The following is a 27649-nucleotide window of genomic DNA, read 5'->3' as shown; positions in this document are numbered from 1 at the left end:
TGGCAGTTGTGGTAGACCAGCTCTGTGCATCTGTGACCTTTGTTAGGGACAGGGCATCATTTCCTAATTCTTGTGTTCAGCAGCAGTGGGAAATACGGAACAACTTGAGTAATGCTGACCAACAGTTTTGGGGACTCAATGACTGTGTGGAAAGAGGCAGGGAGAGGGAGTAGAAACTCCCAGTTGAGAATGGGGTATAACTAATAGGTCACTGCAGCTGTCTTCCCTTTTTGGCTACACTTTCCCTCTTGATTTCTAGCATGGAGAGGAGCAGGGGATGCTAAAAGTCTTGCCTGCTGGCAGAGAGGAGCAGTTTGGATGTCTCTCTGCCAAAAATGTACATTCTTGAGGGAACAGCCAGGTGCCTTGGGGTCACCCCAGATGCCTCCGTTTGAATCGTAGAAAACTCAAATGTGGGAGACTCTCCATGGAGACTATCCCATTCACATCAGAAAAACAGGACTGAGTATCAGGGATGACCTTCCAGACACTTCTCTTGGTAAAGGCCATTTCTTGTTGGGAATCCTAGTGTTGCTACCAAATACCTGCTGGGCTCCTGACCTGAATTCCTGCTGGTGTGGTACTGCCTGGCAGAGGCAGCCTGTCAAGATGTTTGCTCCGTGCCAAGTTTGATATGAACAGAGATGTGGGCCTGGCATGGGGGTGGTGAGCTGCTTTGGGGAGTGGATTTGGGAGGGTTTGAGACCTGAGCTGCCTTGTCTTCTCTGTTCCCCAAAACAAGGAAATCTTCATTTTTGTTGCCAAAGCATGATTTTCTTTTCCTTCAATATAAAATCAAGGCCTCAAGCCCGAGCGTTGCAAACACAGGTTAGTCCCTGATGTTTCTCATTAGAAATAACTGTGCAGTGAGAATATGATAGTGTAGCTGTAATACATTGTGATCTCTCTTCCCTTTCTTCCCTTTGAGGCCAATTTTTTCTCTCTGGCACCCAGCATTAGAAATATACATCTGTATTTGGCTGCTAAAGGAGCAGCCTGAGGTAGGATTTTCCATAGCACAATGCACTTGACTTCAGTAGGGGCTGAGGGGATGCAGCAGTTCAGAAAAGGTGACCTCTTATTTAGTGTTTACAGATGTATTTCAAAGCTTGACTTCAGGCACGTGAGTTTGAAAATGTTTGACCTAAAGTTCTTTTCCCCTTTTGGTTTACTGCCAGCTCTTATCTGGTCATTACTGTAGCAGGTCACCACATTATCCCTTAGTAGCAGCTATCAGTAAGTGTCAATTCCCAGCAAATGAATTCAGCAACTTGACAATGTATTTTTTTTATGATGTCTATTTAAAGATGACAAAAATCGTAACTCTTGTAGGCTTGTCACTGAGAGTTTTTATTGAGTTTGTTGATGAAACAATTTCACAGATCAGCTGAAGAGGAACTGCAGGGTTTGAAGAAGCAAAAGACTTTTGATAGTGTGCAGTAGTCCAAGAAATTGAAGATAGAAACCAACTGGCTGGCATCCTGTCCATATTCCTTCTTCGTAGTCAGACCATGAGGTTCTCTTCACACCCCTGAGAGAAGCAGACCATTTTCCAGTCCCTCTGGAAAACAGGCCAATCACCACATGAAGCAGGGGGATGTTTTTAACCACGGGAGTTAGAGAAGGGGAATTAAGACCTGGAGGGCGTCAGTCGGGGCGAGCGTGACCTCCCTGAGTGCAGCAGTGCTTCCTTCTCTCCTCACATCCTGCAGTGGAAAGTTCCATTGCAATACTGTTGTTTTACAATTACAAATTTTATTTGCTGAGGAAAGTTTGAATCTTGTGGACGTTTTGATAACAGCCCATAAACTCTCCTCCATAAATCTGTTTGGTAAATTCCCTGGTTGCCATTTGCATTCTCATCCTCTGTGCAGGCCAGTGGCTCTCACTGACACTTACTTTATTTTGCAGTCAACGAACTGACTGGCAGAGTTTATGGAGTAATTGCAGCATTGTGCAACAAGTGGGAAGGTTTATGGTTTTCTGTAGAAGGAAGATATAATTGTAACAACTAATATAACTGCTGTAGCAACGACCCTGACACCAGGTTGGTCCATAAAATTCCAGAATTGGATTGAAAATAGTATCTAAAAAGTGTGTCTTGGGAATAAACTTCTATTTAACAGAGAGGAATGGATTTTAGCTGGTTTAAACTGTTGAAGTTAATTTAGGTATCATTCCCTATTCTTGAAAAGCAGGGATTTGCTCATCCTCCAAGCTTCAGCAGACTGGTGTTACTTAAAACTGTGGCACAGAGGTTCTGCAGTTGTATGTTTATCAAAGTTAATGTACTAAATGTAGTATTAATATCTTCTGCTATAACAATAGTTATCTGGTATATCTTGTTCCACTGTTCATTCAGTGGAACAGTCACTCTTGCATTACCCACCAAAAAAGCCCCATTCTGCAGAGATAAAATCAGACTGTGAGGTAAATCTAATACTAGGTTATGCTGGTCTCTGAAGAGAAATTACAGTTTCAAAACCTGGCCTTGGCTAAACTCCTACTGACTCTGGCTGAGCCAAAATTTAACCTATGATATAGTAAGCGCCACTTTTTTTTTCCCTTAAGCGAAATTGAGTCACATCAGGTCCTTTAAGCATCCTTGTATTTTTCAATCTCCCTGCAGATGATACTTGACCATAAAACATGCATGTACTCTAGTCAAAAAACCAGCAGAGCTGAATTGTCTTTGTCCAGAGTGCACAGCTTTCCTTTCCTCTTTGCCATGCTGTCTCAGAGGATCGCAGCTCCAGTGTCTGAAGGTTCTTGTCCTCTGAGATAAGTTTAGTTATGCAGGCCCAAGGTGAAATTTCCTGCACTGGTATTAGGCCCAAAGACAAGTGACTCCATCTTCTAAACACTGGTGGTGTGGCACTTCCAACCTGCTTCATGAAGTCACCCAGATTCATGGCCTAGATGCTTTTACAGGTGGGTGTATGCTTTTATAGCTATACTATCTTTCTATATTGTATGTCTTATACACATGTATACTATATACCTGGGATTATATTTTTGAAAAATCTTGGTCTTGTTCTCCCACTAACTCTTTTCTCTAGTATTCAAAGCAGAGTGTGGAGAGGATATGTTAAAAAGATTCTGACTGAAGGAGTGGAATTCGGATGTTGCAAGCATGCCCAAGGGAAAGAGTCAAAGTAATGTAAGTTTAGTGCAAAGAATTTCACAACATTGACCTCTGGTACATAAGGCCTAAAGCCTTTACTACATTTGCACATGGTTTTCATATTGCCAATTCCTCAGTTGGATTATTTTCAACTACCGAGCAAAACTACAAAGACTTTTCTGTGTCATTGCGAAAGGGTTTAAAAAAACTAATTTTCACAGCAAAGAGCTCTCTGAACTCTGACCCTTGGCCTGGGAGCTGCAGTAGGTTGCTGTCCTAGTGTGTCCTGGTGTGTGGCACAGCACAGAGCAGCACAGTGTAGACTGATCCCCTGTGCTGGCTATCAGGCACACTGACAATGTGTTCTGCAAATTTCTCTCGTCATGCCTGTTTTAAAATGCCATTTTAATAACTGAAGGCTTAATGCTAAACTTCCAAACCTTTAATGTTGTTTACACAACATACAAATCAGACTTATTTTGACAAGCTGTGAACCTTTGTTAGGTGCCATCACGTTGTTTTAGAACAGCACTGGATTTCCAGGAATTGCAGTAAATGAATGAATGAAATTAAAGCCCTGAACTTCAGCCAGGGCCGTGGATCCACTGGAGGCTGTCTGCCTGCTGCAGAACACCACTTCATCTTCTCTGATGAATCACCAAGTTGTGTGAGGCATTAATAAACAAGTGCCAGAGAGAAAGAAGGGTGTTATCTAGATGTAATAAACTCCTGAACTGCCTGGAGAAGGTGACATGCTGACAAGAAGTCATCCACTATGAAGCAAGACAGGCCCCCTCACCTCTGGAGCCCAGTGATAGGTATCACAAAGCCACTGTTATCTGAACCATTATCTGTGGAGCCAGCCCTGCGTGGTTGCCCCATTAACATTTCATGTGCAAAGCGATGAAGCTGTGAATGCTTAAAAGTCTCCCAGTGGCTGAACTGCAAAGCTTTTATATTTTCTTTATTTGAAGACTTAGCACACAGGCCTGTGTGTGCACATAATCTTCAGCCTGGAGATTTCAAGCTGTTAGGTAAATGAAATGTTTCAATGACAACTTTTTTGGGTTTTGTCACTAGATACTGTTAGCCTTTAGTAAATTAGGAATAAATACTTGCAAAGAGAGTTTCATTTTTCTTTAGCACTATTTTCTGGTGGCAGCTGGACAGATAATGCAGCCACGAAGTGAAACTTCTTTATAAAGAAGTGCAAGTACAAGCTCTTCTTAAGCTTGCAGGCAAACCCCTGCAGCTTCATAGCAGTAGTCAGCAATATTTCAAACAGTGAGAAGATAATGATCACTTTGAAATGTAAGAAATGGATTTAGATGTTGAATTTCAAAACCAACTATTGAACCAACAATTGTGACCACATCTAATTGCAGCAGTCATGCTGAAGGGGGGCCTGAATCATAGTTACACCTGAAGCCTTTGTGCATCACTCTGGTTGTAAAAAATGGGTTTAAAGTGGGGGTTAACTAATCTGCACCTGCCCACTGCAGGAAATGCTAAAAAAAGGTGTAGGGCAAATGTGAACCAGGCACCTTGTGGGTGGGAGAATGATTCTTTCAGTTTATGGGCACTTACAGAACTTTCTTCTCTTGCAAGTAGGTGAATGTGGTTGTCTCTGGTATTCTTCTGCCCATCTTGGAAAGAGTGGGCTGCTCAGATTGTCGAAGTGTGTTCAGTAGTTTTTTAAAAGCCCAGTTTCTTTGAGATGTCAGGCAATGAGATGTGTCAGTGTCTTCAGCAAATGTTGGGTCAGGTTTTTGAATGTGATTTAAGGTACTGTGAGCTGCTAATTAACTTATATTTTAGTCTGTCTTGCCTCTTGTCAACACAAATGTTCTGCTTAAACCCAGAGAAAGGCAAAGTGCACCTGCCCAATGTGTCTGTAGGTGAGAGATTTTCAAAAAAAGTAATGCAAGCTGCAAAAATGGAGAGAAGTCTGAAAAGTCAGACTGTGTCTCTGGTCTTTCTCACGCATCCCTTCAGCATGGACAAGTCTCTGAAAGCATGTCTTCTCTAAAATGCCCCATTTCCCTTTCTTCCTCTGTAATGCTGCTGCTTCTGTCCACCCAGCATGAGCTGAGCTGTGGAGTTCAACTACTTTGTGAATTAATTACAGGGACAAAACCTGCTAAAGGAAGAGAGATGAGTGGATGCAGTCGCAGGAGCCCTGTGGCTCACATGTCACCGCTGCTGCCACAGCTCTTTCAGCATTGGACAGAGCTCTGCGGGGCCGCCACAGCACAGCAAGTGCCCCAGCTGCCCTCGGCAGCAGCAGGGCTTCCAGAGGGGCTTCCAGAGGCGTGCAGCCTTGGGCCATCCCAGCAGGGCTTCCAGGGGTGTGCAGCCTCGGTCTGTCCTTCCTGAACTCTGAAGGTTTTGCCACAGTTACTAGCAGCATCAGCAGAAAGCCGTAAGAAGCTCAGTGCCTTCCTTGGGCAGAAGCTTTCATAGAATTTGGTTTTGTCTGGATGGGTATTGTGGGTGCTTCTTTGATGGTATTTCAGATAACCTAGGGGAAACTTAAGTATTCGCTTATAAACCAGTATAAAAATAATACTGCCCATCTGTTTAACTAGTCTTGGTCTGTCTTGTAACAGTTCACTGACCATCTGTTACTGTGGTGTAGAGATAGACACTGTGAATCCACTTGACTGTGTGGATTTCAGACTTCAGTTTATTTTTGGTTGCTGGTACATATGGACCCTGTTCTGTTACTCTCCATGTGTTTGTTCACAAGGACTTCTTAGCACACATTTCCCTGGGAGGGGTGTTTCAGAATGGGGGAAGAAGGGGAAGAAAAGCAATTAATTTTCCACTTCAGCAATCATAAATAGTTTCTAATTTGGATCCCATCCCACTGTCTTTTCCTCCAGCAAGCTGTGTGGATGGATGAAGCAGCCAGGGAAGGGTGGCCATCCAGATGTGAGCTATCTGATTAATGAAGTTACTGTCAGGCATGCATAGTAAAACTCAGACAAAATGAATAATTTCAGAGTCCTCTTACCAGTGTTTCTGCTCTCTCCCCTCTTTCACATGGTGTTAAAGGCTGGGCAGGGTGTCCAGGCCCTGGCACAGTGCTCCTTAGTCTCCATATCCAGCAGACATCTGATAAATTAGAATTGTACTTAGCTGGCTGGATGCTTTTGCAGGGCCTGCTTGTGAGACACACTCTTGGTTTTAGCAGTGATGCTCTTGGTTTTATTAGCAATGCTTTTAGTAGCCCAAATCAGAGCAGTCTCTGTACCAGGCAAAGATCAGGGAGAAGTGTCTCCTTTCCAGGGGCAGCCAATGTTATAAAAAAGAGCTGATGTTAGGTTGGGCTTGTTCATGCTGCAGATCACTATTTGTTGCCTCATCTGCTGTGTGCAGCTGTTTTATTGACCCTTACTGAGTTCAGTCTTGGTGAAAGCATTGGAAGAAAATTTTTCCTAAGATCATAATGCTGTTCCCTGTGGACAGCTTCCCAGCAGGGGCTTCATGGTTCAGCAGAGCTGGAAGAGGTGCTGGCTTTTCTTCCTGCTTCTATTTTACAACAGAGTGAAAATTCATGTCTGTAGCACTCCTGCCTTTGGGTGGCATGAGGTGGAAGTGAAACTTCCTCAGCCTAACCAGGTATGAGCCAGGCAGCTGCTAGGCAATTAAGCTAAATATTTACACAGTCTCCATTCATTTGATGGAAGAGTTTTAGAATGAGTGTGCAGGTGACGCAGGAACATTCCAGGAGTTGGTCTGTACTTGTTCCTATTGCTCATGAAATCCTTTGTTCTTCCTTTCTAAGTTAGCCTATTTAGACAAGCAGCAGCATTCATTCAGGCATCACCTAGCACTCCAAAAGAATCAAGTTCAGCTCTAGATCAGCTATAAGCCATCACAACTCCTCTTGTCAGGAAATCCTTCTAGCGCACACTAGATGTGGGGAAAAATATAGCCACGGTAAAGGTTGCATTGGGAGGCGCAACGTGAACATGGAGATGGAGCAGTGTCCCAGCAAACTGCAGTTTCCAGACTGGGGAAGCATTTCAAAATCCCACCAGGACCCATAGTATTACTGACTGGTAAGCAAAGATGTGGGTTCCTATGCAGTGAGGAGAAGCAACCAAATCCCTCTCATTGGGAGCCAATAGTACTTCTCTGTGTGTAACTATAGCAGAACATGTAGGCAAAACAGGATTATGGTTCTGCATTAGTTATCAGCTTATTAGCCCCTTGTTTTTAGACAAGGCCCACTTTATAAAAATCAGGGGAAAGGATTTCTTGCATCTATTTCTTACCAAAGCTTTGTTAACACCTCACCACCTTTAATCTCCCACCATTCTTGTTTGTGTTTAGTAATCTATCTGAATTAGAAGTGGTGTGACCCATTCTCTGCTGAGGCCAGACTGCCAGCTTATAGAAATTACTGAAACAAGGCGCCAAAGTAATGTAAGGACAAATGTCTCCCTGTACAGATTGGCATGAACACTGGAGGCAGCATTTGAGCGTAATATTGACTAATTATTTAACCATGAGTGGCAGCTTTGAACATTGTGTTCTTTTTGCTTCGCTTCCCGCATTTACTGTGAATCCTAATTACGAAGGGAACAAGTATTTCTTCTCAGGTCGCTGAAAACACAGCAGCCAGCTTTGGGAGAGTGCATGGGATACAAAGTGGAGGCAGCCGTGAACTGTGTGCTTCAGCTAGGTCTCGTACTAGAGCTAGTACTATGTGCTAGCACTAGTACTCACTGAGCAGGGAGAGCAGGTGTTGGCGGGGATCTGGTCTGAAAATTCAAAAGCTGCTGATAAGAGAAAAAATAGATCGTGGACTAAAAAAGCATAATTTGAAATGAGCCGTTTAGATTATTAGCAACATGATTTTTTCCCCCCTCCCTTTTCAGAAGGCTTGGCTTTTTAATGATTCTTTCTGTGATGTTAACAAGAGGTGTCCCCTGTTGGATGCTTTTCAGTAGAGGTCATGGGTATCAAGAGATCTGACCCCTAAAAGAGGAGTGTAAGCTTCTGGCATTAACTTTGTGCAAAATATCTCTGCCACAGATGGAAACTTACCTGTATTTAAAGGATTATGCATGTACAGCAAACAGCTGGATTCTCTGAATGAGAAGAGACAACTGACAATTGCTTGAGAAGGCAGATAGTTATCTTATTCTTTCCCTTGCCGCTGTCTTTTGGTCTCCTAACCCATGAGGTGAAAAATAAGACTTCAGCTCCCAAAGAACTGAGACAATAAACATGTCAGTAAGATGGGAATTAATGTTTAGTGCTGCACTAAAATTTGTGACACCCCGAGCAATTAGACAAATACCTAATAAGAAAATTGATCCTATTTATTCTGAAGCCCCTAGAGAAAAGGTTTTTTGTGTACAGTCAAGTCAGACTCATGGGATGGACCTCAGTGGAGATTGTGTCCCTTAGGCCCCCTGGAATAACCTCTCTAAGTGCTGAGTTAGGCTTGATGGTCTCAGCTTTTAGTTGAAAACTGTGCCATTGGCATGGCCTTATGCCTTGCCTCTGTCCCTTGGAGAAAGCCTGTGTTCGTTGTAGGATTTCTGGAGTTCAGAGAACATGGTTTTAGCTCAGCCCAGAGATCAGCTGTGACTCTTGAGTCTGTATGTCCTCTCTTGCCACGTGCACGTTGCTGGGCTCTCCAAGGACACCTGTCTGCCGCAGCTCGTTGTGCAGCTGCCAGCTCAGCCTCTCTGTGGCTTGTTGGCTTTCTCTTCCATAAGCAAAAAGTCACCTGGAAGACTTTGCTTGGCCCTCAGGCTCATTCAGAGTTGTGGGAGGCAGCTGGAAGACAGTGAGTGCCTCAGTAGTGGAACAGAGCGTGCTGGATTGCTATCCCTGCTCCAGCTCCCTCAGCAAGCCTGCCTGCACACACCTATGCTTTTGTGGCAGATTGGCACAGCACTTGTGGCAGGCTAAGGACACTGCTGGCTAAAAGATCACATTGCTGCTGCCTTGAGGTGCATTCTTGGAGGCTGGAGTCTTGTGCAGTGTAAATATATCCTCTTACTCTTTCATCTGGGGTCAGATGATGCCAGGCTATTATATTGAATGCTCTGTTGCAGTATGTTTACACTATGTACTCTGTGGATGACTGTGTGAATGATACTTTTTTCCACAATAAATTAGTTGGAAATTCCCTACCTCTAGACCAGGGTGTTAATACCAGTCCCAGCCTTTTTTTTCCATTAAACTTGATTGAGTTAGCTATAGTTGTGACTTGCTGATTTTCCTCTAGTGCCTGTCTTTCCTGGAAGTGCCCAATGGATGATTTTAACTACAGAGGTTATTGAGATATGCCAAGACCAAGATGTCAAGGTTGGCCTTGAGCAATTGTCATTACTGGGAAATTTATTTCTGATGTGAAAAGATTGCCAAAAGCCCATTAGATAACTTTATGTCCTCTGTTCCTTCCTATTTCCAAAGTCTGCTGCAGGGCTCTGATTCCAAAATGCACTTTTAATAAACTTGCAATTGCATTGTTTGTTTTAATTTAAGGTACCATTTCTTCAAACACAGAGTTGTACCACTTTCTTTTTGCACTTGATACTGAGTTGGTTGTGTATATTAATTAAGGGCCATTAGCAGAGCAAGTGCAGAGCAGTGCAAAATGTGACTGAGCACATGTGCTGTGCTGCAGTCTGCAGTGTTCTGTGTTGTACCATTTTTTGATGAGATTTGAAAAATTACAAGTGAAAACATACTCTTCCTTTATTAGCCACTATTATTAGAACCATATGGCTTGAACTGAAGAATAAAGTGTGCCTGACATGTATCAACCTAGCATGTGTCTGCAGGTGAATATAATTTTTGAAATGCAGATTAAAGGGGAAATGAAGGTGGGATAGTAGTGTTCACACAATTTCTCTAGGAGATGCTAGCACTATTTCTCATTTTTAAGGTCTTGCTCCAGGGTCTCTGGAGGATGACACAGTGGTGCAAGGCTATTTCTCTATAGGAATTCCGATATACTGGCATGTATTTGCATTCAGCTTTTTGTATTCCCTCGTAAAATAAGACTCATCCTTGTTTGTGGAGAGGTTAACACGTGATACATAACATGACTCCACGGAAGATATTTGCATATTGGCGTGCTGCTGCTGTGCTGCTGCTGTGCTGCTGAGCGAAGTTCAAGATGAGACCTTGACCATCCTTGCCGGGTTTGTCCTGAGATAAGAGATCATGCTGTCATACTGTGTAAGAGGCTCTGTTCTTAGGAAGAAACATAAATCCTCCTATCTCAAAGCAGTCTAATTACAAATTACCTGGAGTGAAGAAGAAATTAGTCTTTTGACATAATATTTAGTCTTTTATTGTTTTACACGTCTTGGATTTTTTACCCCTTCATCATCAGGTGATGGTTTCTTTCAAAGATGAAACCCTGCAGGGGTAGAAACTGCAGGTCTGGTCTGCCCTGGGATCATGTGAGTTTCCCCTTGTCCAAAGAGCGTTATGACACCCAAGTTTTGTGGTGTGCTGTTACTAGGAAGCTTAAATGCTTCTTCTTCTGTCTCCAGAATTAACATGTCTAATAGGTCAAACACACACTTTATTTTATTCCTTCTTGGTATAAAGGGGTTTATTAAGCAATCTCTCAAAGTCACTTCCAAATCATTTCTCTCTTGTTATTTCTTAGTTTTACAGGCTTGTTAGGTGTCTCCTCACAGCTGCTTTTAGGGTTTAATTAAGTCCCTGTTGGTACTGAAGGACATTTGTCTAGGCCTGCAGCCTCAGTGTGTGAGTACAGGTCTGGGAAACCAGCCACTGCTCTGCTGTCTTGCTATCTCCTCTTGCAGACAGGGATTCCAGCATCCTGGGGTGAATGATATCCCACTTCCTATTGGCATATCTCACCCAGCTGCCATCACAGGAGAGCCTCATTGATCCAACAGCAGCCACCACCAGCCTAGCATCAATGAGTAGCTAAAAATAACGCAGGGTGGAAAAAAACACCCAACATCTAAATATAAATCTCTAATGCCTCAGTAAGGGAGCATTGCATTTCCTAATCACTCAGTCAAATTGTTTAAAGATTCATTAATACTGGAAAGCCTTATGTTTCCACCTTGGTCACTGGTCTCTCCTTATCCCAGCTCTTTTTTAAGAAGGCAGAAGTTTCTTTTCCCTTCCCTCCCGGTTCTCTGGTAGCCCTTGCTTTGCTTGTGTGCCCTTTTTCATAAGCCCTGCTGGCTGCTGGACCAGTGGGAGCACCATGTAGTGCCCAGCCACATTCGCAGAGTTCTGCTGGCTCCTGCAGCCACCTCCCAAAGAGCGGCACATTAGGGGAAGTGAAGGGGTCCAGGGGACAGAGTGTGACACTCAGGGCACCAGTCTTGCCGTCTGCAAGCTGAAACAGCTCCCACAAACTCAGCTTGTTGAGTTGTGCCACCTGGGCTTGCCACCCACCCTTAACTGTAGCACAGGTGGGATGAAATAACACACAGACATGGAGAAAATGGTGAGAATGGATTTTTTTTCCGACCCATCAGCTGGCTGCCTTTGAATATCAAAAGCTACAGCGATTTCTTTCCTCAGGAACACATGCCAAGCAATCGTGCTCCATTGTTGCTGGCAGATTTGTTTTTGCACACTTCAGACAGGAAGAGCGGCACTCTCGGGGCGAAGACGCTGGCACAGCGTGAGCGAGATGGGAAGAGGGGAAAGAGCCAGCGAGCGGAGGGGAAATCTGCAGCGGCTTTGCCATGTTCCCTAGCAACCCGCAGCCCCAGAGCCACTTCCAGTGGCTCCTCTTCATCCGCACAGCTGCATGGGATGTGCGAGCCTCACCATGGTCTGACTGGTGCTATTTTGGGTGTAAAACACGGAGCGTGTGATTGCAGCGCTGTCATGGGCATAAGGGCTTTGGATTGCTCTCTTGCACAGATGGGAGCAATTCACAAGGAGCACTGGGAAAGTGACTTTCTGTTCTTGCTTGAATGTTGTCTGGTACCAGCTAGTAAATACTGTCTTGTGGCATAAAGACTTTGCAATGAGTAGGTTAGATAGCTCCTCCACCATTTGTTTTCCCCATAAGGTGGTATTGCAGGGAGAGCTTGCGTCGATGTTCCTGGAGTAACTTCTTTCCTTCAATCCACTGCGGACACACGTGGGTCTTTGCACAACAGATACGTGGAGCATTTTGCAGTCTGGGGCACCTATGATGATTCTCTGAATGCTTTTTGCCTGCCATTTCCATGCTCCTGGCTAGACTCACTGCATCCTGTCTAGCTTCTGGGAGGTTTTAATAGAGATTCAGCACCGAGTGCCAGATGGGCATTCCTGAGGGCCAGGACAAAAGAAGCCGGCTGTTTGTCTGACACAAATATTTACTGCCCATACAGTGGGTGCTCTGAATGTGCTGTCTCTTGCACCTGGAGTCAAAGCTGGAGATACAGCATCTTGGAGATGGTAAAAGCAGGGCAGGGCCTGCTTAGGACCCAGCTTCTTTGTCTTACCATTTCTGAACAAACTTTCCTTGATATAGTGTTTGGAACAAAACCATCAAGTAACTTAACACTGCATGTGAGGTTCCTTTCCTGCAAGCAGCTTCAGCCCTGAAGATGATCCATAGGGGTTTCAGCTGGCTTTGCTCAACTCCATTGCAGAATATGTCACAACTGCTATCACAATCACAGAAGCATAAACAGTAAAGCTGAAACAGACTTGAAGATCTGTCTGCTGCTCAGAGACAGGATCAACTCTGCCTAAGCTATTCTTCACAAATATTTGTTTGTTCCTACTCTGAAAAGTCCCACTGATGGAAATCACAGACTCTCCCCAGGCAATCCCTTCCAGCACTTTGCTGGCATCACTTTCTCATCCTCTGTGTTGCAAACCCTCTAAAGTGTGTGAGTGATTTTCAGATGAGGGTCCTACACAGGGAGTGGGCCTGAGCCCCTTATTTAATATTGTAAAACTAATGCAGAGGGGCAGAAAGGAAGCATGGAGAGAATACACTGTATTGAGGCAAAGAAGGAGTCTGTAACGTGTTTGGTGTTCACAGTTGTTTTTCTAGACATGCTATTGAAATTTGTATGGCTCTTAGGAACAAGTGTAGATGAGGGAGGGAGGTGGAGGAGGCATGCTTGCTCTGAAGGTCCTCTTCAAGAGGGAGCCAGCTCCTCAAAAGGAGCCAGGAGAGAGGAGGCCCTGAAAAACATTAGCTTGAGCTGGGAGTTGGTAACAGGAGCCCATGAAAGCCAGACTGAGATGTGCCCCACAGATGGGGACAGAGACTTTTACCTTTACTTTTTAAGTAAGCCCTAGAGTGTCACCTGCAAGGAAGCTGGTTTCAATCACCCATATCCCCTGAGAGTGGGGTCTTTGCGGTGTTCACTCTTGGTCTGGCAGTCTGGGAGCCAGTTTTCTCCCTGTGTCATGTGTTCTGTGAAAGACAAATGCAGCTGAAGGCTCAGGGAGCTGCAGTTAGTCTGGGCCAGGCTTGGACAGCCTTGTTGACTCAAATAGTGCCTCTCAACCAGCCAATGTACACCTGAGTACATAGCTCTCTTTGGTATGCTGAGCTAGATTCTCCACTGCTGTGTAAATCAGCGAGTTCCCTGGAGCGACTCTGATTTGCACCATCTGAATGTCTCGCCATCCTTTTCAAGTAAATTCAGCAAAATTGTATATATATATAATCTTTGTTTTTCCCCTTCAGCCTTTGCTCAGTCAACCTGCGAGCTGCTTAATCATTAAAATACAGAAGGAGGCTGCTGCTGTTGTGGCTGAACAGGACACAAAAATGGTTCACAGACAAAGTGATCTTTTCAATACATCAAAATGGTCCAGGCACAGTGTTGTGTCCAGCCATAGCCCTCAGGATCCTCAGCTCTGATTGCACATGCCACCACCTCTGCCAGTTCACTCCATTCTCCATGAAGTACTGCTCGACCAATTGGTGAGATAAGCCTGTCTCCAGCCCGGGATGGATGTGGACAGCCTTCTTAGCTGCATCTCTGTACATGGAGGAATGTTTTGACAACTAAACATGTATCTTGTTGAGCTGTCAGTTCAACTAACTCTCCCAAGTGTCTCATTTATTGAGCCATCAGGCTCTTCCTCTCCTCCTCAGAGTCAGTCCCAGCCTCACACAAAAGATGGCACAGAAATACATCTTGAGCATGGCCTTCTGAGCAGGGTGAGTTTCTTCAAGCATTTAATGCCTTGAACAGTGTAGATCATTAGGTCTGTATGTCAGCGCAGTGACTGTGCCCTCAGGATGGCAGCAGCCTTAGAGGCTGCAGCTGGGGAAGTTAGATTCCCTCTCTTAGTGCACAGCCTGGTTTGGCTGCCAAGATCCTGGGGCTTTTTGACAGGCTGATGGGAAAGCAGAGGATGAGGAAAAGCAGTAGAGAAACTCTGAATCTAGGGAATCCCATATACCCTTCTGGCTCCAGTGCTAAGCAGGGAATTCCTTCTCCTTGCCCTTTGCTCCATAGGTACTTCTGTAGCACACATCACAATCCTCGCAGCACAAGCCCCTATCCATTTACCATCTTGAGCATCATGGCCTTAAAAGTAGTTTTCAATTGGCTGGAAAGCACGCCTGTGACAAGTGTGGGATCCCACACACATGTGGCAGGGGAAGTGGAAAAGAGGATCATGTGACTTTGAAACCCCATATACCCCTTCCATGTGAGAATCAAAAGTGCCATTAAGGGTGTAGTGCTCTGCCCTGGGTGCCTACCCTTCCTGATGTCCCATCAAGAACACACACACACACACACACACACACACACGTGTCTGGAAGCGTCTGACCAATCCCATAGACTGAAACTCCTGTTTTTTGTTAGCAATGGATAGTTCCTGTACAAAGAAAATTACTCCATAAAATCAGCTGACACTGATGCCTCTCCTTTGGTCTTGCTTTCCTGCCTGCTCCCTGCTCTGAGGGTGCTATTAGTCCATTCTTCTATTTCATACAGCTCCTTTGCACATTAGTCTTCCCTAAGCCACTCTCCCTGTGGTAGGTGCATATCTCCATGTGCCCTCTCTGCATGGACTCTTGCCAGCTCTGCAAGCTCCTAGCCAGGCTGCACTTTGTTCTCCTTCCTCTCTGCCTCATCCCATCCTCCCCTTTGATGCTGGACTCTGGCTCAAATCACTTACTGCATGCTGCCTTTGAGTGGTTTTCCCCTCTTCCTATCAGCACTTCTCTCTTGCCTTTGTAGCTCTGCCTTTTTTAATTGCTATATTTGTGTTGCTAAATGCTAATTTGCTCTTTCCCTTGTCTGCCTCCCCACATTGCTAGAGCCTTCATTCCAGATCTGACCTTCACCTCTCTGCTCCTGTGGCTCTTCTCCTCCAAGGGCCATCTCCCACCCTCTGCACAAGCAGGATTCATAGCATCTGTAACAGGAATAGAACAGCCAACTCACTCCTGTTCCAGCAGGTTGCAAGGAGAAGGCTGAGACCCTTTGAATATTGAATAGCCATGGTGAAACTTCCAGCAGCATTTTTTGATAGCCCATAACCCCTGCTTCTTTGCCTCCCTGCTGCAATTTGGCCACCAGATGGGATGTGCTGGGTCTTCAGCCTGTGGTTCTTTCTGAGGAAAAATCATTCCTCTTCTCTTGCTGCCCTTTTCTCAGCTCCCACCTCCCTCGTGATTGTGGGAAATTCCTGAGCAGGGACAGTTTTTCAAGGGAGACTTGGAGCTTTTATTTGAGTAATACTTAACTGCCCTGGACTCTATTACAGGAGAATTATGACTTTGTTGAGAAATTTCTACTGCTGTGAGCCAAATGAGAGATCATTTTTGTAAGTACGTTGGGTGAAATAAATTATAATCTAGATGACGGGCATTTACTCTGGCCTTTTTCCTCCAAGTGCAGTATAGAATTTGGCACTGCTTTGTTCTGAAAACATTATTTCTGATTATCCTGAGGTAATTGATAGTGAAACATGTACAAGTCTCTTCTAAAGCAGCAGAGCTTAGGTTGTCAAGATGACATTCACTCGAGGCTGCAGCCCTTCACTCTTTCCTCCTTCTTTTGTTGAGTATTGCTCCCTCTGGTCCTGATGGCACTGTTTAATTTCACCCCCTCTTTCCTTACTGCCAGTGTGTCCTGTCCTCTGCCTGACGTTGCTCAGCATCACAGCAGCACCTGCAAGTGCAGGTAGTGCCTTGTGGGTGCAGCTGCTCTGTGAGCTGGCTGCCAAACCCTTCCCCAGACTCTCATGGGAGCAAGCAGCATCAGGTCTGCGAGCAAACTGCCTGTTTTTGGTGGGGACCTCCATATAAAAGAAGGTGAAGGGTTCTCTAAGTTTTTAATCACCAGTGATGACCAACTCCAGCCTGGTAATTTTGTGAAGAGGCCATTGTCCTTGCTTGGGCTGGAATTAGAGAGGCCAGGGCTTGCTGGTAGCAGTGTGGTCTGCTCAACACTGACGGGCCGGGCAGTTGCTCCTCATGAATTAAATAACACATGTTTGCAAATGGTACTTGACGTGATGTTAGATGACTGAGCTGAGATCCAGGCAACCTACAGATACCTGCAGAGGGCTCTTCTTGAGGAGAATGAGTTATTTTAAATGAAGTAAAGCTTCAGTCTCTTAAAAGTGAATAAAGCAATTCAGCAACAAAACCATCCATATAGATGGTATAAAATATAGAGATGCTCTAATTGACGTAGAGATGAGGTGAACTCTGATCTTTACTGCTTACATATTGTCTTGAGCTGTGTCAGCATCCTTTTAATAATCTTCTGTACAGTCTTTCACCACAAGACCTGGAGGTGCAAGCAAATGAGGTCTCCCTTTGATGAGTAGCAATCTTCTCATTATTATTTGCAAGTTCTCTTTTCTCTTGCATCATTGGAAAAGGTGTCCCTTTGAAAATTTTTTGTCACCCTTGAAGCACACCTTGGCTGAGAGGTGAGCACAATAAGATGGCCTGAACAGAATCCAGATGTCTGGATTGTCTCTTAAATTTCTGCCTCCTTTTCCTTGTCTCAGTCACCTGAAAGACTCAAATGAAGGAGCGTACTCAGTGCTTAACTCTCTGATGTGTTTGGAGCTCCCTATCTTCTTTCCAAAGGAAGTTGTGCCCATTTTGTTAAAAAGGGTTGGCACTCTCCAGTAACCTCTTCAAGAAGCATGGCCTGTGCAAAGTTAAAAGAAGAACAGGAAAGCTCTTAGAATGAAAGCAGCTACACATGAGGAAAAGAACAGGTGATTCTGGGATCAGAGCATGAGTGAAATGGAGAAATCTCCTAGTTGTGACATAAGGAAGAAGCTTCTGAGTCAGGAAGAATGTAATTTGTTTTTGCCACATTATTGTTTCCTCAAATATTATTATTATTACTTTTATTTATACAAGACTGCTGAGGGGCATGTTGGGAGACCAGTGTTTGTTTTGAAGATGTTATAATCTTAAAAGACAAAATGTAGGCACATGTGAATGAAAGGAGGCACAATTTTGGTTAGTAAAGGTAATTAATAATAGTCATGATTTGTACTCATTCAGCATCTTTCATTCAAGGATCTTAAAGCATTTTGTAATGAAGAGTTCATTGAGACTCCCAAACTCTCTTGAGACAGCCAAGCATTATGAACACCATTTATAACAGCAGGGTGCAGGATCAGACTGGTTAAGAATATTGCTGAGGATAAAGCTCAGGAATCCTGCCCTCCAATGCTATAGATGTTGAACCAAGAACCCACTCTGGTCTGAGAAGCCTTTTTTTTTTAACTGTAATTTATATATATAATCTTTTAATGTTAAGCAAAATATGTAGTCTTCATTTAAGTCATTGGTGTCCTGGGAAGTGTAATGGCCCATGTCACAGCTGACTAAAAGTGAGACTGCAGATAGTGGTTTAAGCACTTTTGGTTAACCATTTGTTTGCTGTTATAGTTTTCACATGAAAAAACCTTATATTAAAACCTGTCTTGGTGATGGAAAGTGATGTGATTTTAGGTTTCTTTGTGTATTAAAACAGAAACATAATTTGCATATTTTAAGTATCTTTTCTAGCCTATTCTGGCATCTGGCAAGAAAGCTATATTTAAACTGTTAATACAGTATGAATGCAAGTTTCACATGCAAAATTAGTACCATTAAAATGGTGAGATTTATTTTTCTTTTGAAACAAGTGATGCCCTGGCACTTCTGTGTTTGTTACCTGCTAAGGCCCTGCAGCTGGGGCTGCCTGTTTTTTCACGGGGTGCCAAAGCTGAACCGCAGGGCAGGTGGTGCTGGTGGCAGAGGCGCCGGCTCCAGCCCCAGCTCCGGGGGTGAATGGTGGTGGGGGAGTGCTGGGGAGCTCCTGGGTGCTGCGGTCACCACGCCGGACACGTGTGGGAGCCCGTCACACCGTGTCACTCCTCATTGTCTGTGGAAATGGTTGAGCTCTGCCTTTCTGGAGTGCTTTGCAAATGAAAAACTTAAGAAAGGGCAAAGCTCAATCATTTCCTTGGATTTTAAGGGTGCTTCTGAAAGGGTAGGCTTTGGAGGGAAGGTGCTTCTTGCAGTTGTTTCACTGTGGCAGTGAATCATCTGGGCGAGTTGTGTACTGTGTCAGTAAATACATCTCTTTTCATCAGTATGAATACTGAAGCATTGCCATTTTTATTAGGTTTGCCTCTGTGCTTGTCCTATTAGATGGGAATATGGCTTGGTTGGTGGTGAGACTGTGACCCGCGCCTTGAAGTGCCAGTCACTGCCACTGGAGCCCCCCACAGCTTGATGTCTTTCAGTAGTGCCACCTTGGACTGGCACAAGGGAGCCCTGTACAGGTCTTGAGGCTCATCACCTGACCAGGCAAGGAGCCCTAGATGCACTGAGCACTCCAGGATCGATAGCCAAGATGTCAAGAAGTGAGTTCAAACTCTTGTACAGCACTTTGCTGTGCAGCTCTGGACTCAAAGCTTTGAGACTGTTATCTCCTACTCTGAAATGCAGTAGGAGCTTATGGCTCCTACTCTGAAATGCAGATTTTGACCTGTTGATAGCAGTAAATATAATGCTTAGTTAATTAATGCTTTGAAGGCCATCCTGGAAGCCCACAGTATTATGATGGGAAGAGGAGGGGAGTTGATAAGCAGCCTGTAGGGTCTTTACTGCTGGTGATGATCCATGGGAGTAAGAGAGTGCTTGACTCTGAGCCCAGAGAGATGTGGCAAGGCAAGCAGCTTAGAGCAGAATAAAGCCTTTGATCTTGAAACAAATAGACAAGTAAGCATAGGACCTCCTGATGTAATTTTATGGAGCAGACTGAGCTCTTCCAGCCAAAACCATAGGGCTAAAATGGTGCGATTTCTTCATTTGCATATGGGTATAATGGTAGTGCCTCATTTTCCCTCTCAGTAGTACCATCCAGCTGTTCCTTGAGTTCCTGGCTTTTTTTTAATGTGCCTAAAATGTCTGTTACCAAAATAAGCGGAGTCAATGGAAAAACACAAAACAGCCTGCTCCCCTTTTCATACGAGATAAGCCTTGACAAGTGAAGTATATTTGTGTAATGATAGGGCCAAGAGGCCCCAGGCAAGATCAGGCGCTGCTGCATTTGTTTCTGTATATACATTTAAGCACCAATGGGACATTAAAATGTAGCATTTTGTATGTGAAATATAGCTTAAATCTGCTGTTTCCTGAGATAACATGTAAAAAATTTATTACTTGGAGATCTAGCCACTGTTGGTTTTTTTTCTAATGAGAAATGGTCAATGTTGCTTCATAAAAATCTAGCACATCTGCTGTTAGACAGTCCACAAGGTCCAGCAGAAGCAAGGACTTGCCAGAATAGCAGTGGAAGGTGTCATTTAACACTGTCATGCTCAGTGCAGAAGCAAGAAGCAGATGGTGGTGTTTACGGAGTATCCAGTTTTTATAATACCTAGCAAAAGTAACCAGTCTTTCTAGATTCAAAACATTAGTGAGAGTATGAAGAATAGCAAAGAAAGCTACTTAGTCTGTTTACATATAATAGCATAGAACAATCCAAGGACAAAACAGTCATGTTCATTTGTTACTGTGCTTGATGTTTAATAAAATGTTCTGTCTCTGTGTAGTCACTTACATTGCAGAAGCTTGGACAGCTCTGCAGGCAGTGATTAATTAAGACAGAAATATTGTTAAACCCATTTTACAGAGTAATTAGGGTGCATGTATGGTGATCCTGTTGAATTCAGTATCAGTACACAAAGACCAAGATTTTGGGTTCGTGACTGTAAGCTAAAAGCTCTGCTCTAGTGAGTCAAAATAGATATCTGTATGAGCAGCCTGATTTTCAGAAGTCCAGGAAACTTCTCAATTCTATAGTGATTTTGCATTCTGGCTCTATTGTCTTTTAAAACTTTCAACATGATAACTCCCCTTCCTACCTGTCTGCATCCCAGTTTCAGAGTGTAAAAAAAAAGAGACAATTTTGCAAAATTGCAGGCTGTGAAGTTAAAACAGAGGAAAATACTTTTATTGTTATTATTACTCAAATTCTGTGTAGCTTAATGCCACAAGAGATCACTGAAACTAAGAGCTTAGCAGGATTAGAACAGGCAGTGTGCATGGATAGCTAAGTGAGGATACAGTTGCAATAATGAAGTTTAAAAATAAAGAAAAATATCCTCTAGAGCTTTGAAAGAGTTACAAAACTGTCCTATTTCAAAGCCAGGCACTGTTAAACAAATGAGTGTTCTGCTGGCAGAACTGCATGTTCTGTATTGCTGGTTTGCTGTGGGAAGGGATGGCAGGGCAGGTAGGCAGTGAGGGAACTGGTGGCTTGTCCCACTCTGGCATGTCCCAGAAGAGCTCTCTCTCTCCTGGCAGCCCAAGACTTGTGATATTGGTCTTCTGGTGTGGGCTGGAGAGCATTGGCTGTCAGTGGGTATCTCCTCATGCAGGGCAGCTTCTTCAGAAGATCTTGATGAGTTATCCTCTGACCAGGAGTAAACCCAGGAAAGTGCGCGCCACAGGGATTCCAGGCAAAATAGTCTTTTCAGGAATGTGTATGTACTCTGGCAGCTGTAACCTTTCACTGGGAAAATAAATCAAGAATCAAAACATTTTCTTCTAGCATATCTCCTCTGTAAGATTTGGCCTTAATTATAAACTGTGTTATATCTGTAGGCAATCTTGGTACTTCCTTGGGAGCACAACTCATGAGAGATGTGGCACCATGCTGGATTTCTTGCTCAGAAAGTTTGCAATTGTTTTGGACAGTCAATAACTTAAACAAAAAAGTGTGGTCTTTGTCAAACCATTGAATAAAAAACAATGCTGCAATACTATTTAACTGATGATTAGTTTTGGTGAGTGAAGTGAAAGGACTAACTTTATGCAGATGAACCAGGAGGAAAAAAATGAAGAGAAAGTAACTATCCGTGAAAGATATATCTGGCCGCCTTTCAATTCCAAATTGGGCTAATTCTACCTTCTGAAAAGAAGATAATTTCCACGTTTCTTTAACTGGGAACATGTAATTGAAGTGATTTTCACTCAGAGAGAAGAAGCTTTTTCTACAATATTTGCAAATGGACAAGAAAAATGACCACATACAGTGCATTCTGAATGATGGTGCATTCATCACAGCATCATCTTCAGATGTCTTTGCAGATTTTGCACTGCAGTTTTTACCCATCTGGGTAAATATTTATGTGGGGATGGGGAAGGTTCTTGTTTGCGAATGCACCACACTGATTGCAGAGCTCCCTTTTCTGGGCAGTCCTTACATCAGAGACAGGTCTGGAGTAGAAAACATGTGCCAGGGAAGCACTGAGACAAGTATCAGCCTCATGTACCAAAATAATTATGCAGTGATTCCACACGACTGCTTCTTTTGACCTGGCTTTTCAGGAACTGAACTTTACTAAGGAAGATGAGACAGATGTTGTTGCAGCGTTTTGATAGTGGCACAAGCAATTAGCTCACTTCCTTTGTAGCATGAAGCTATTTTCTGCTACAGGGCTTAACCCTGGGAGTGCTGGTGTTTTCCTTAACATCCCAGCTAAGCAGTACAGTGTTTATTCAGGAATGCTTTTGCATCTGCACATGCTACTGCAATCCTCTTCTCTTCCTGAGGCTCTTCTGCAGTCTTCTCTTCCCTGAAGTTGCTTGGTGTTTGATGACAGTAGCAAAGGAGGGACTCTGGTGCCTGTGCTTCCAAAGCATAGTCCCTTCTGCCAGCTTTTTGCTGAGCTCTTTTCCATTTTCATGGGGCATTTTATCATCACTGATGCTCCTGTGGTTAGCCAGACAGAGTGGTGCTCCGGGTCTGCAAGTCAACGCAGTTCCCATCTTTGAGCTGTGTTGAGCTAAGGAAGTGGATATTTGTATGCATTGAGGCATCATGGAGAAAAGAGAATGAAGTTAACTCGTAGATCAGACAGCAAATTGAGTTTCTAGACAGCCTTGATCATTGTATAGATCAGGAGAAAATAGAGGAAGTTTCATATAAACAACACCACCACAACTCTGTTTTGTAAGGAAAGCCAGAGTTGTATTTTTACCCTGACCTAACAAAGGAGGAGGAAGGAAACTGTTTTGCTGAAACAAGCATTTTATATTGGACTATGGATACACTTTTCTCTCTATGTTTGCGTGTGTGCATGTCCCAGCAAACTCAACAGCACGTTCATTTGCATGAAATGCATTTTCCTGGAGGCACGTAGTCAGCATGTGCCATGGCAGGAGGAAAAAGATGTGCCTAGCACTACTTAAATGCTGGTCAAAAAAGCATGGCATTTTAGTCAAAATAAGCTAAAGTGTCTCATAACATTGTGGTTGGTATTTGCTATTTCTGCTGACATTGCGTACTGGATAAGCAATCTGCCTGGTTTGGAAAAGTGCAATGTAGATAAAATACGAGAGCAGCCCATTTATTGTGTGTATGAGACAGTGTGGCCTCCAAAACCAGAGAGAGTCAGACAAAACTGAAAATCTGCAGATTTTGGTCTTTCATTTTAAAGGGCCTAGTCCAGCCCTTGTAAATTAGGCATGGAGGGCTCCCCAGCTGGGAGGTGTGGGAAGCCAGCATGCAAAAGAGGGAGAGGCTTCAGTCGCCTCCTGCCAAAGCCTGGCTGGTGGTGGCCTGCAGGTGCAGTGGCTTTGGGTTGCAGAGTGTTCAGTGTAGGTCTGCAATGCCAGGTACAGCCCCCGTGGGCTGTGTGTGAGGCTGGAAGGCGTGAGGCTCCCAGCAGCCTGGATGCAGGATTTGTCTTTGCCTTAGAGCCCGTGTGTGATGGTGGGCAAATCACTTCAGCTCCATGTGCCTCACTGCCCTTTTCTGTGGACAGACTGTGGCTTGTGCCTTCTGTTTTGGTCCATTTATATTACAGGGCCCAGGGGTAAAGGCAGTGTTTCAGATGATGTGTGGACAGAGCCCAGCAGAAGAGGCTGGTGAAGACTAATGGGAAATACAGGGATGGGGGCCATCATCAGCTTCAGACCGTGCTGTCTTCCCCATGCAAAGTCTAGGAAAGGAGTCTCTGTTGATGGAATGGCAATGGTTGTTCTTTTCTGCATGGAAACTGAAATAGGTACAATACCTGGAATAAAACCATCTAGAAGATCAGTTGCCAGATTGATTTCTCAAGCTAATAAATCCTTGGCTGCACTTGCTGTGTTAAAATATATGTTCAGGCAAGATTCGTGATCAGCTCTTAGGAACAAGAGAGCAAAGGGAAAAAACAGGTTGTTCCAAGATTAAATGTTTTACATTTGACATCTTTAACTGACTTATTAATAACTTTTTCTTTTAGGATTATGCTACATATTATTTCTAATGAAGTAGTTGTAGACTATCCCTTCTAAAAAAAGACACAAAGCACTGGTCAAGGGAATCTGGGTGTTCTGGGTCAAATGCCTGCTTCTAGAACTTCTAGTCATATGAATGTCCTTCTCCACACCAAAATCCCACAGAGGTGACACGACTTAGAAGGCAAATGCAAGTGCACCATACTGCCTGCCTTCCCATGTGAAAAAGTAAGTTGTGGCAACCCAAACACATCAGTATAGTTGCATTTGTACAAAAACGGTTACTGCTCTGTATGGGGACATTCAGCATTTCCAGATGTTCAACAGCTTCCTCAGAACAACTGCTAGGCAACTAGAATTCCTGGCAAAATGCACAAAATCCTTAAATGTTGTTCAGAAAGAAATCATAAGCAAAAAGAAAGAAAACATCTGTGGGAAAACCTGAATGTATGTTAGGTCCAGGCTGCATTCTCAGTCAAGGAGGCTGAATGTATGGCAGACAGACCTTGCACAGCCCTTCAGGGAAATTCATCCAGCCTGGGGCTTATTCCAGGTACACTTTTTTTCCCAGGGGACCATACTACCCCTCTCCCTTGTGAACTGCTGCTACTCTGCTACAGAGTAGTTTTTGGGCAGGCAGTGGGTGCAGCTGCTGCATCAAATGTGTGTACAGCAAATCCAGTCCTTCGAGGGAGCACAGGCACCTGCTGAGGCCAACAAGTGAGAAGGGTGATGGCACAGCTTAGCATGGACCCTAGAAAAATAAGTATGACAGGGTCAGGAGCATGCAGGTGTTTGGGTTTTGGGAGTGGATGATTGAAGTATTATTGCAAAGTGCCATTCTGAGACCCTCGCTGTATTGATTGATGTCTCATTTGAAATCTCCTTCTTGCTTGAAAGAAAAAAGCATGAAAGCACATAGTTAATTCTCTTGAAGTGCAGTGCTTTAAAGCTGCTGTTCTCTGTTGAACATCAGTGGCTCAATAAAGATTCATCATGTCAGATGTAGTTTCTATGAGTGGTCAGTGTATTGTTGCTCCGGTGATTTTATATTTTCTTGCCATTTAAGTAGTTATGGAGCATGGAAAAACACTTCCTTGTTTCATATCAAAGGGCCAGTACTTGATGTAGGCAGCAATTAATCAATGGAATAATTTGCTTTACTGAAATGATGTGTTTTATAAATAAGTTAGTTTTTATATGCAAGTCTTTCAAGAAAGCAGTGCACACAAGGATAGCTGGTGTCAGCATTTTTTAATCCTGAAATGACCGAGTTTCTCCTTACAGACACCAAACTTAGCTTCTTCTAAGAAACTTCTAGGCATAAAACTATTTCTGTACTTCTCAAAATATGCCATATTTTTGGTGTTTTCCAGGGAGAAGACTCTGAGACAGGCTGCCAATACTGTATGCAGCTGTTGGCTTATGAAGGCCAAGAGATCTCAGTTTCTACACACATATTAAAACCTTTGTATATCTAGTACTAAAAATCTGTGGACCAGCTCCTGATCTCACTAATGTTAACAGTAGTATTTGTGTCAAAACAAACAAGAAGAAAACATAACTAGCATCTTAGGATTGCCTGTCTGTCTATATACTCTACCACTGTAGCATTGTCTTTATGTTGTGTTGTTAAGTGATGGAAACTTTTATCAAGCCCGAACTTAAATGCTTCCAAAGCCTTTTTCAGTTTTGGAGAACAATTGTATAAAGTTATTCTTAGAATAATTTTCTCCTTTATTTATTATTATGTGCTACCCAGTAGACATCTAATTATGAGGCACAGGATACTTCCCATTCTAGGAGGATATATATAGCACTTCACTGGATGTTCTTCAGAGTCCATTTTCATTACAATAAGTGAGGTGTTTACTTGCTTGAATCCCTTGGGTCTTAAAAACAAGATAAATAAGACAAAGAATGAAGTTCAACACTGAACAGCCAATATACCCTGTTACTCTGTGTGAATGCTATTATATCACATCACAGGCTGTGCTTTTTTTTTTCCAGAGTGGATATCCAAGCTCTGGACCTGCATCAAGCACTCCTGCATTCAGGCCTGAGGATGAGCTGGAACATCTGACCAAGAAAATGCTGTATGACATGGAGAATCCTCCCTCTGATGACTACTTTGGTGAGCCATGTCACAAGTGTTCGTGGCCCTCTTCTGTATTTACTGGGTTCAATAATGGGAAGCCTGACAGCTGCACTGGTAACGTAGTGACACTCATGTTGATGGATGTGCTTTCCATGCTTGGGCTGGAAGTGTAATCATCCATAGGAATTCCTCTCTAATTTCAGCATAAATCTCATGCTCACTCACTGTATGTTTATAGTCTTTCTGGATATAAAGTTGAATTTTTCAGTGTCTGGTTCATTTTCACACCATCTGTCCCCAATTCCAGGCTACCAGTCTGAATTCAGGTGCGGTCGCTGTCGTGCCTGCCTGCCCCATCCCTTCTCATTGCAGCTGCAGAAAAATCTGGCAGTGTAAATGTGTTCTGCTTCCAAGGCATGATCTTCTTTTTCTGTGTGCTGGCATAGATTAAAAGGAAATCCATTTTGAGTCAATCAGGTTGGTTATACATGGGGACCCAGAACTGGGTCCATCAAGTACAAGTAAGACAAATCTGGACTGATTGGTTCATAACAGTGTCGTCTTCCTTGCCTGGAAAAAGATAAGCATCTAATTTCCTTCTTAAATGGTATAGAGTATAATTATCTTAGGCATCTATAGGTGTAGAATTATATCTTGCCTTTACATGAAACATAAGTGATAAGGCCTCTGAACTCTGCATTGAAGTCAAGAGTCTTGGGCACAATTGATGCATCTGCCTGTGTGCTTAGTTTCTTACAGGCTTGGGTAATAATGTTATTATGAAACAAACTGTTGTAGTTTGTAGAGTTAAAGACTGGGGCAGGCCATTCATTTTGAGTTCTTTATCTTCCTTTATTTCATCATTTCTTAAAAACTTCATTTAGATTGCCCCCAGGTCTATTTGCTGTAGAGTTTGCTTGGACCAAAACATTTCTGGCTTAAAGAAACTTTCATGGTCTGGTTTAATCAAAAAGTGGGTGGGACCATGGTTTCACTAACAAACAAGGATCTTGCAGTGGCAAGGATCTGATAATATGAGAAGGTTACGGTGTTCTCATCAAACAAACATTACCCTTGTAGGTGGGGTTAGTATCAGTCCCAATTCTCTCTCAGTACTTTCTACCTTCTGTGGGCCGTGCCCTAATACCCAAAATGTCTTCTCTGTAAATACCGATAGTCATCAGAGCTGATGACTATCACAGATCTGAGGTGTGAGCAGGAATGGCTAACTGAAATAGCCAGGGAGCATTTTCTGCATTGCTGTGTTTGACTTCATCTCTGCTATTTGGGTTCACTCTCTGATGTTTTAAACACGAAGCAACAGCCAAATAAACATAACATGTATTTAGCCATTAGCTGAGCAGGCAAGAGGGAGAAACTTTTTTCCTGCCCTCTTCAGGCAAATGGCTGAAGCCCTGAAGCATGAGATCTGATTACAGCAATTTTCTTAATGCAGAACTGTGTGCTAGGAATTGGTTGATGGACCAAAGCCCATCCAGTTTTCCTTTTAGCCCAAGAAGGCAGGCAGATAAACAGAGAAGATTCACAGTCTCCAAGGTCAGAAGGGACCTTGCCATTATACTGCCTAATATCCTACTCTCAGTTTCTCCCAGAAACATGATTGAATCATGACTTTAAAAAAAAATAAAGATCTAATCTTATCTTAAAAACTTCGAGCAATGGTGAGTCAACCACCTACCCTGATAAGCCGTTCTAG

General features: G+C 43.5%; 1 protein-coding gene across 6 annotated transcripts in view; it reads left to right on the top strand.

Moving 5' to 3' along the window:
- The window catches only part of LOC125330721 (LIM domain containing preferred translocation partner in lipoma), a 333960-nt gene that overhangs the window by 224204 nt on the left and 82107 nt on the right, over positions 1 to 27649 (top strand). For all 6 annotated transcript variants that reach the window (XM_048314233.1, XM_048314227.1, XM_048314228.1 and 3 more), the window contains one exon: positions 25845 to 25968. In XM_048314233.1, the coding sequence (XP_048170190.1) occupies positions 25845 to 25968 (124 nt within the window). The remainder of the gene's footprint in view (positions 1 to 25844; positions 25969 to 27649) is intronic.

This window comes from Corvus hawaiiensis, chromosome 10 (assembly GCF_020740725.1).
Source record: "Corvus hawaiiensis isolate bCorHaw1 chromosome 10, bCorHaw1.pri.cur, whole genome shotgun sequence".
Taxonomy (NCBI): Eukaryota; Metazoa; Chordata; class Aves; order Passeriformes; family Corvidae; genus Corvus; species Corvus hawaiiensis.
This window is presented reverse-complemented; position numbering and strand designations above follow the sequence as displayed.